The sequence below is a fragment of the Gallinula chloropus genome (assembly GCF_964237585.1).
Source record: "Gallinula chloropus genome assembly, chromosome: 19".
Classification (NCBI taxonomy): domain Eukaryota; kingdom Metazoa; phylum Chordata; class Aves; order Gruiformes; family Rallidae; genus Gallinula; species Gallinula chloropus.
Genome location: NC_140104.1, coordinates 3,343,703 through 3,354,271, shown reverse-complemented (window position 1 = coordinate 3,354,271; position 10,569 = coordinate 3,343,703). Strand labels below are relative to the sequence as shown.

Sequence of the window (10,569 nt, the reverse complement as noted above, 5' to 3'; positions counted from 1 at the left end):
CGGCATGCGCGGGGGCCGCACTCAGCATGCGCAGCCAGAACACAGCTGGGCGGACGGGCGTGGAGCTAAGTCTGCGCATGCGCAGTACACACCCGCCTTCCTTGCTCCTGGCACAGAGCGTGCGCAGAGGGCGCAGCGAAGCCGCTAGGAGTGAACATGCGCATAACCTTTTGTGAAGCCCAGAGGGCTGACGCTCCTACCCGACTTGCCCGGAGTCCCTTCTGAGCATGCGCGAAGCGGGTTCTTCGAAGGCGCGTTTTGATCCGAACCGGCCGGGAAGGGGCTCGTGGGGGCCTCAGGTGGCTGCGCATGCGCCCTGGGTATCTGAGCGCCTCAACTGCGGGCGTTGAGGTCAGCCCTGAGGAGGGGCCGGTGGCGGTCGGGGGTTGTGCACTCCTGGAGGGCAGCCATACCGGCGGGGAGGCCCGGGCGGGAGGGGGCCGGCGAGGAAAACGGCTCTGGCGGTGGGGGGGAAGGTGGTAGAACCCCCTGAGGGACGGGCAGCACCGGGAACATGGCGGCCCCGGGGGGTGGGCGGGAGGTCGCCTGGCGGGCGGCCCTTGGCCAGGCCCTGTCGGCACGGTGGGGCCCGAGTGGGGACACCCGCTCGGGCATGGAGCACATCGGTTGTAGGCGCGGGAGGGCCGGTACCACGCGTGGGATGGGCATGAGCGTTCTCTGAAATCCATAGACAAGTTTATTTCTTTTTCTGCGGTAGGGAGTGACTTGGCTCTGCTGTAACGCACGGGCTGGCCTTAGGCCGCGAGGTGCCGACTGGCAGCAGCGCAGAGGAATCGAAAATAGCACATACCTGCCTGCGAAATGCAGCGGGATCGCGTTACAGGCGCTGGCGGTTAGCCAAGGAATGCTGTGGCAGAAGTGCTGCGGCACAGCTGGGATGATAATGAAAAATAGCAGCCTAAAATAATGGAGTCGGTTAAAAAAAAATAAAATTGACCTTGTGTCTGTGAAAGGAAAGTGGAAAAGGGAGAAAACAGCCACTGCAAAACGCTAAGTGGGGAAAAAAAAATCTCAAAACATACGGGTACTGAATCAAAACCTTTGCTCTCTGTGGTGGAATCAAGGAGAATGCTGAAGGGAGTCATTTTGTCACCTCAGCAGATTTTTGGCATTGGGCCATTGCAGTACAGAACTAGAAATCATCTAGATTCTTGAACAGGCTTCACAGTTCTAAAGGCATATGATACTTTCTTCTAATGCCTGCTAAGCTTTTACATCCTAATCCTATAACTTTGCTGGAGTTACAACCATTTGTTTCTATCCCACCTTACTGAGCAGAAATAAAGTTGAGACTTTGCTTGCTGCCTGCTTGATTTCAGCCCCTTCCAAATGTACAGTGACAGTAAACAGGCCCATTCCCTGTAAATGCCATCTGTGTTCTTCTGACATTCAGGAGAAAGTGAGTGCTGACAGCCCCATTTTCCCTAGAAATAGCCCCTGGTTGCAGCATAGCCTTTTCCTTCTGAAAAAAAGTGCAAAACTGATCAGAAATCTACTTGTCAGAACTTTTTTATCCCCACCCCTGTTTTCCACAGTTACTGAAGGCATGCTTGTGTTTTTTAGGCTGAACTACAAAGCGTGTAAGAATGTCAATAGTCACAGTCCAGCTGGGTCAGTGTGGTAATCAGATTGGTCGCGAGGTGTTTAACGCTCTCTGCAGTGATGTCCATGGCACACACGGGCTGTGTTCCAAGAAGGAGAATGAATCCTACCAGGATGCTTGCAAAGAACGTTTTTTCAGAGAGGAAGAATCCCAAGGTACCGTGTATAAGTGTGTGTTTCCCACAGAGGGTTTGGTTGCCAGCCAAACAGTACAGAAATAATAAAAACCTTTTACCTTCTGTTGAAGAATAAGTTTTACCTTTGGCCTTGAAGAGTTGTCACAGTCCTCTGCCTTCACAATGTCACTAACGATTCTGGAAGCAAAATCACAGTGCAGTAAAGTGTCCGAGGCTGCAGAGCAAGTCTGCCAGTAACACAGCTTTCCTTCCAAGCATCTGTACTATCTACTGTAGATAGATCATACTGTGGAGTAGGACCTAAGAGTATCTGAATTTGGTGTTATCAAACATGTCAAGTAGTTTATTTCAAAGGATCTGTGGTCTTAAGAATCAGATTCACATCTGGAACAAGAGATGGTTCTCCAGAAATCTAGGGCATTGCCCAGTCCTCCTTTTTATACCTGCCCTTGTACCATCCCGTTAGTTGTTCAGCTTTTGTGGGTGGGGGGAGTGTAATTTGGGACATGGTGCATGTCTGTCCATCTTACATAAAAAAGTTCTAATATTGGCACATTGTTCTTAGGGTTTTGTGGGGTTTTTTTTCTTCCTCTCCAGTACCAATTGCCCGAGCAGTGCTTGTTGACATGGAACCTAAAGTAATCAGCCAAACCTTATCAATAGCTGCCAAGTCTGGCTGCTGGAAATACGATGATCAGTCACACTTCTGTCAGAAGCAAGGGTCTGGGAACAACTGGGCAAATGGGTATGAACAATCCTTTCAAGCTTTACTAAAGGAACCGTAGAGGCTAATGGGCTGTCTAGACACCAGGAGTGGTTGTACTGCAGCTCAGCAAGGCACAGAGTAGCATTAACTTGATTTATTTTAAAGTAGCCATAGATACAGTAGTGGAATTTCTAAAGTGCTTTTTTTTTTTTTTGCAAGGTGAAATTGGTATTTACAGTGAAAATGTAACATTTTAGAACAGAGTGAATATATTAGATTTAAGAATAGGAACCAGTAAGCACAATACAGACAGCTGTTTGCCAAAATAAATGTCATGGCTGAGAATTGTTTACTGCAGTTAGGATGGGTGAGATAATGCCAGGTTACATAAATAATAATAAGGAAAGTAGCCTTTATGAATAACTTTGCCTTGCTGCTTTTATGTTTATATAACCTGCCACGTCTTGCTGTTTTGTCTTTTATTCAACAGTTACTCTGTTCACGGGCCCAGACACAAAGAAGTGATAATGAATCTTGTACAAAAAGAAGCAGAGAAATGCGATCGACTCAGTGGATTTTTCACAGTAATGAGCATGGCTGGTGGTACAGGATCTGGCTTGGGAGCCTTTGTGACCCAGTGTTTGAGAGATGCTTTTCCAAGCTCGTTTATACTAAACCATGTTATCTGGCCCTATGGCACTGGTGAGGTGAATGTCATGTTTCCCAGAGATATTCTGGGAGTTTGCAATCACTGTTTACTTTTCAACATAAATTACCTGCAGCTGAAATAAACTAGGAGATACATTTCACCTTTGAAAAGTTGACAGAAAGTAACAGAGCTACTGAACTATTTGCTATTTTTGGTACATTCCATTTCATTAAAAAAAAATCTTAATAATTTAAGTGCTAACGTGTAATATAGCTTTTTGAGAAGCTCTGTTGGCTAACTAGAAATCACCTGTTACAACAGTATCTCATCATTGTAATCAATTCCTAGAGAGATTTTATGCTAGCATGTTTGTATGAACTGAGAAGAGTAACATTTCCACAGGTCTTGCTCTCTTATGAAAAACCCCTGCTAGCTCCTGACTTCTTTCTGCACTTTGGCAAAGAAAATGAATCATTTCCTAAATTATAACTGAGGAAATCACAGTAGCCAGAGGATTATAAAAGAGATTAAGTTGCTTGATCTCATCTGTGTCTGTTTGTTTCCAGGTCATTGTTCAAAACTACAACTCTGTTTTGACTTTGTCACATCTGTATCAGTCATCAGATGCCCTTCTTGTTCATGAAAATGATGTTATCCACAAGATCTGTGCTCAGCTGATGAATATTAAACAGATCTCCTTCAGGGATGTAAATCAAGTCATTGCACATCAGCTGGGGAGTGTCTTCCAACCCAGTTACACAGCAGAAGGTGGCTTACACTACAGCAGAAACCCATTAGGTATCATATATTAGGTATCATATATTAGGTATAATATAGCTGCTTAATGCATCCTCACACATATTTCTGTAATCATTTCATGTTGTGAATTTAAGTTCTTGAGTCTCCTTACACAAATATTTGGATACATCCTGAGCTTTAAGATAGAAAAAGTGAAAGAAAAGGCTAAATTAACTGTTCAGTCCCAATTTCGTAGCAGAGTCAAAAGTAGATCCCCAGGCTTCTGGTTTAATTCTCTACCAAAAGAACCCATTTCTCCTTTTCAAGTGCCTGCAGACACCCTTATAACCTCTTCACCTTTCAGAGGAAGTTTGTGGACAGTCATTTTGGACTGAGAAGTTTGTATAAACTGAAACAAAATTAAAGTTTTGTTTTATTGAAGCAGAAGACAGGCTAACATGCAACTTAGTAGCAACAGGCTGACATGTCTCTTTAAGATATTAGACAAAGTTACCCATATTGCCAAGGGTTTTGCTTCTAAATTTAAACTTTCACCTCAGGCTGTCAATCTCTTTAGCAGTATATAGGGTCTTTGAGATTTGGAGCCAGACTATAAAGCAAGACAAATCTAAACTAAGAGCTGCTGACACGCTTCCTTAGAACTCAGCAGCACATAGCAAGTTTGCATTACTTTATCTGATGCACATCCATATATTTGTCAAATTAAAACCTCATATACCCTTTGTTTCTTACCTTGAACTTCTAGATCTTTGTAAAATTCCTTCCTCTCTCCTCTTGTTGTAGCTAGCCAATGCAATATTCTTATCAGACTTTAGCAGTTGTTAATTTCTTCTTTCAGGAGACTTAATGGAGACATTAGTTCCACATCCTGAATTTAAGATGTTGGGTCTTCGTAACATACCTCAGATGCCTGAAGACTCCCTGGCTTACAGCACCTTCAGTTGGCCTGGACTCATCAAACACTTAAGGCAAATGCTCATTGCTAATGCTAAAATGGAGGAAGGTAAAACACATTTGCCTATCTTCAGTACCCATCACTCTAAGCATTTCTTTTTACAGATTAAATAAACCTGTTATTTTGTGGAGCTCACTGACTAGTTAGTCAGTTCAGAAACATGTTGCTGCCCTCAGACAGCAGGAATTTGCCTCTACATAGCCAGCTGCTCCTTCAACTATTCACTCAGCTGCCACAGCAGCTCCCGGCTTGCTCCTGGTTTTTGCTCCCAGACATCTCAGTTAATTATAACTATTAAAAATACACAAAACAAACCAACAGTTCTTGGCCATGCACTTAATTTACATGATTCATTTGGAGCATTCCTTGCATAGTTGGTTATGCTATGCTTTTTCTTTTTACACCTTCTACTAATAAAAATAATCCTTAGCTCTCCCCTATCATTTACATGGGGAATGCAGTATAGCTTCCAGCTACACAAAGAATGGGCTGGCAGATGGCTAAGTATAGAAGGTACCACCCATTTTCTCTGGTAAGACTATTTACTACCAGGCAAATACTGCTGGATTAGCACCTTTTTTTCTCCTAGAATCATGTTGTTGCTTAACTAACAGGCAGAAGCTCCAGACACTTGAGTTTGCCCCATCTTGGGGCACAGTGTTAGTTACCATCTGTCTCTTCAGCTAGTCAGAATCCCTATTTCATGAAACAGTAACTTTCTTTTATATATTTTTTTTTGCCAAAAAAGGTATTGATTGGCAAGTACGACCACCGTGCCCGGGCTCTTCCATCCCTTCCAGTCATTCCAACAACAAGCCTCTGCATTTCAATACCTCCATTGCCAACCTGGTTGTCCTGCGAGGAAAAGACACGCACAGCGTAGACTTGGGTAAGAAGGGAAAACATAGTACCTCAGTGCTCCATGTCTCACTGTTTCCCTTGCAACCACATCTGATGAAAGTGAAAAAGCCCCAAGGTCACCTATTTGACTACTTACTAAGGTCAATATTCCTTCTAGAATCTTGTTAATGTCCAAGGCCATGTTGTCTAATTGCTTAGGGCTGTTGTGTTTACAACTGACTCTTCGGTCTCTTCAGAGACGGAAGAAGACTGGAGACTGTAAACATGATAGGATTCTTGGCTATACTGTCTGAAAATGCTTAGTGGCTTCTGGACTGATAAGCATAGCTTGCAGATGAAGTAGCAATATAAGAGGATGCTTCTAGACAATCTGAAGAATCTGTTTAGAAGTTATATTTGCACCAGGCTGAGCACTCTGCAGATTTTTTCCAAGGCCCACATTGATCTGCTGAGCATTGTTTAGGTCATACAGGACTGGTGAGATGACATATATAAAGCTACAAGCTCCTACATCTTCAAAAGAGCTGTCTTGTTTCTGCTACAGGAAGCTTCCAAGATCCCTCATTATACACATCATGGCTAAACCCTCAGGATGCTTTTAAAGCGTGGAAAACACCAAGAGCATTTAACAAGTATGAAAAGTCTGCTGCTTTGGTCAGCAACAGCCAGTTCCTGCTGAAACCTCTTGACAATGTTGTAGGAAAAGCTTGGAATATGTTTGCTTCCAAGTAAGTGAAAATAATTCTGCTGATACTTCATTTCTAAGTGCCAACATCTTCAGTGGCAGCAAAATCATTGTAAACACAGCTTGTTCTTTCAGTGAAGTAAAGTAATACTAAGTGAATAAGCATGAAGACTCTTGCCACACTTTAAGGGAAACATTTTTATACTTGAAACATGATGTCAGGGTGTGGAACACAGAACCGTGCTTATGTTCTGTGGATAAGTAGGACCACATATTCTAGTGCTGTCAATTTGACTATTTTCTCAGTACTAAACCTCCCCAAATTTAGTGCATTCCTGTGTGCCCATTCTAAAAATAACACACAGAAACTCTTTTACTGATTATATGGTTTCTAAAGTGTGTACACACATGCTGCACAGTCCAGGAAACAAATTCTTGGCTCAGTTCAGGAGCATTTTAGGGGATTTGTGTTACTACAGTTGCCATGCTATTAGTTTGATTTTTCATTAGAAACAAGAAATCTAGAAAATATTTGCTGCTTTATTGTGATTATCAAGACTCCAAGGTTACTGCATGTCACAGCCAATGACTCTTAAACATGAGTTTCTGGCACAGGAATTCTGCAGTTAAAAGCCAAAGAAGGAAAAGTGCTTCCACTAGCTGTGCTCCCAGTTTTACCACCTGTTAGAAAAACTCCAGTGATAAGAAGCAAGCTATCCTGCACACACAGGTTTAGGCTTTGCATCTCAAACCTATAAATTGCTTTTTTCCTTCAATACTCACATCTCCTTCCATTTCCCAGTTAACTCAATTTTGTTCCTTTAAGCAATACACTAAGTTATGAAACCTATTAGAAACAAGTCACGAATGAGCATGAATTACAAAATGAGTTCAGAAGAGCATGTTAGACTCTAACCAGCATGGTTATTGGGTGGAAATCAATCCTCATTTGAAGTTTTTACAATAATTACACAATCTGATTTCGTGTGTCAGATTCTTCACTGATTTCTAATGTCTTACCCTACTGTGACTTCCATACACAGAGCCTATATTCACCAGTACACTAAATTTGGAATTGAAGAGGAAGATTTCCTGGACAGCTTCACAGCTCTGGAACAAGTTATCTCCAGTTACACCATCCTTTGATTTATTTTTTTTTTCCAATGGTCTAAAATAGAACTTTCCTGAAAGAACCCAACGCTGGAAAACCTTCCATCACCTCCCTGAAGTGTATCAGTTACTGGACTGTGGCTATTTTTCAGTCTTGTAAACAATGTGTGCATGTGTTAAAATAGTAAGAACTGAATCCAAACTGAATATATTCATATGGACAGGTATTATTAATATTTAATATCTAATAAACAGCTACAGCTCAGTACATTTGCTTTTTACTGTAGCTAAGTCTGTGAACATTGTTTTTGGTATTTGGGTATTTTTCATCATCTATACAGAAGGCTTTATCTTCAGCCTTCAGCATCTAAACTACCATGAGCTAATGTAGCATTAAAACTAAGTATGTGCTTGACTACAGTAGTAAGGCATTCTTAATCCTCCATTTTCAAGTTTTCATGATAATGGTTTGCCCTAAGAATGCCCCAATATTGATAAAAAGGCACAGTATCAGAGTTACTAATCCAGATTCCATCTGGGAAACATTCAAGACACAGTAGCATGTCACCTGTTCCTTTAAAGCAAAGTAAGACTTGAATTCTACTTCAAGAATCTTAACAAAATAGCAGAAGTTTAGAACTATCTTCTTTTTTAAAGAAAAAAAAAAGTATGTAGGGTTCTTCATTTTCCTGTTATCCTCAAATTATACGACAGAACACAATGAATTTCCTGCTTTTCTGGCTATTTCAAGTGGTGGTACCTACTCATTGAAAAAACACACCCAAACCTTATGCACATCAAAGCACATCTTGGCTACTATAGGCTTATAAACCTTATACATAGGGTTAGGTGAAACACCAACTCTTGCTCTCCTTCCTGTATGTTAGAAACAGGTAGATTTTTAATTCCTCATTTATTTAAACAGAATTGGGAGGAGAATTACTGGCAGAGTTCGATGTAAGAACCTGCAGTACAACAGAACAAACCTAAGCGGTTGTCGATGTAAGGAAGGGGCTCTCCTCGTTCCCATTTTACCGGGACCACAAGGTGGTGCCCTGCGAAGCTGCAGCCTGCAAACACCGGCCTGGCAGGAGCAGGAGCAGGCTGTAGCTCCTGGGGGCACACACTGGATGCTTAGAAAATAGTAGAAAAGGCTTAAGAATTATGTTCTAACACGGGTATTTCTTCTGCCTCTGTTAGCTCGTCACTTAGAGGTAGGGAAGGCTTTTTGAGTTCTTGCTGTTTCTCCCCCCCCATGTCACACTGTTCTCTCACAGAACTAATCCCACTCACTATCAAACAGGTATGCCAAAAATAAAAATTCTTAAAAAACAATCAGACTTAAGGACTTTTTCCTCAGCAAGCAGCCAGATCTCATAGTTTGTCTTCAGGTTTTAGTGCTGTTTTGTGCTAGGCCCCAAGACTCTAACTGAAAAATGAGCAAGCACATTGTATGCCAAATATGTTAAAAGATATTTGCAATGTGGCTAACAATGCCCACATAGAAATCTTACCCTGTTAGTGGTTCTGACTTAGATTTTAAATCTTTGATGAATTTACACAGTGGTAGATACAAAAGTGACCTTGTAATTCTGCTAGGCTTCAGTTAGAGCACAGCAAAAGCTCTGTATTACTGTATTTCTTTTCCTGATTTCATTTACCTCTTCACTTTTGTCCAGGCCAAGTACAGAAACACTAAAATCCTCCCTCCAGCCCCAGAGCACCTGTCCTCAAAGCAGCTCTGGCACACAACACCTGGAATGGCAGACAGACTTCTTGACAAGGTTCAAGTAACCATAGGATGGAAGAAAACCTGTAAGTACTGAGGCCAAGTTCTCCACTGCTCAAATACACCCACAGTAATAGCTGATCACCAGTGTGGTGTGTCATAATGCAAACCTCAGTGGATTCTGAGAAATTGCCCTTAGCTTGTAGGGAAGGAACGTTAACTTCTCAGGCCTTGAAAGCAGTTTCAACTGCATGTCAGTAGTAGGGCAACTCTCAGCCCACATTAGAGTTGAGTCATGTCCTAGTTCATGCAGAAAAAAAAACTACCTGTGTACATTAAGAGCTACATTGGTGCTTCAGCTCAACAGCTAAATCACACAAGGGGGAAGGCAAAGAGGAGAAAGCAGGTAGGGTACATTTACCAAGTAACTTATCCTGTAAAAAGACACTTGACCTTTATGACAGAACATTTTCACAATATGCTTCTGCTGACCACAGTACATACTCTAACTACTCTGGTTTGCTTTCTGTTTCCACTCAGCTGCTCTAATTCCTGTTTTAGGAACTCCCTCTCGGAAGGGGAAGACACAACCCAATCTTAGTTCAACTCTCCAGCTGTACTGCAAGCCCTGTACTGCTCAGTAGAATTTGAGTAATTTAGAAGCTTGAAACTACATGTGATTTTTGTATGGAATGTTCTTTGTGATAGTATTTTTTTCACTAAAGCACTTCCTGGCAGCTCAGAACTGGAGTGCAGATCACAAGGGCTGTTCTGGTGGTGTGCTTTTGTCAGCTTCAGCCATGATCTTTAACTTGGGTATTTTCACAGAAGAAACTGGAGGAAAGATTGCACAAGAAATTAAGATAAACAGCACAGGCAATTTAAGTTTGCAAGGAACAAAGGGTCAGGAAAGGAGACAGTATGGTGAGGTTCTCCCTCCTCCCTCCTTCAAAAAAGGCACAGGATGTTTAGCAACATAGAAATAATTTTCCCTAGTGTTTTCAACAGATTTCAGGCTGAGAACTTCTTCCAGTGTCAGAAATGAGAATAGGTGACTCTGTGTCTTACCAAGTCCCAGGAATACATTCTCTTCCTCATTGTTCCATGGGACAGGGAAAAGAGATTTTTAAAAAGCTGAGGACAGACCAGTCCTTTCAGAAACAAGGAACAGAGCAATGGGTTATTGTACTGCTACATCAATGAGTAACTTTATTGCAGAAATCACCCTACATTATCTCTATGTATTTATAATTCCAACCATAAAGCAAATACAGCAGGTGCTTATTGCACCTATGAACAACACAGACCCATTTATCCATTCTTTACATTTATTATTTATGGCTTTTGTCACTTTG

General features: G+C 41.9%; 1 protein-coding gene across 1 annotated transcript; it reads left to right on the top strand.

Moving 5' to 3' along the window:
* The first annotated feature begins 335 nt into the window (after positions 1-335).
* Positions 336-7,747, top strand: TUBD1 (tubulin delta 1). The gene is made up of 9 exons (XM_084273170.1): positions 336-351; positions 1,585-1,779; positions 2,358-2,505; positions 2,957-3,173; positions 3,682-3,913; positions 4,713-4,877; positions 5,578-5,718; positions 6,235-6,418; positions 7,419-7,747. The coding sequence occupies exons 2-9, from the start codon at positions 1,608-1,610 to the stop codon at positions 7,519-7,521; spliced, it is 1,362 nt and encodes a 453-aa protein (XP_084129296.1). The 5' UTR covers positions 336-351; positions 1,585-1,607; the 3' UTR covers positions 7,522-7,747.
* The last annotated feature ends 2,822 nt before the right edge of the window (positions 7,748-10,569 follow it).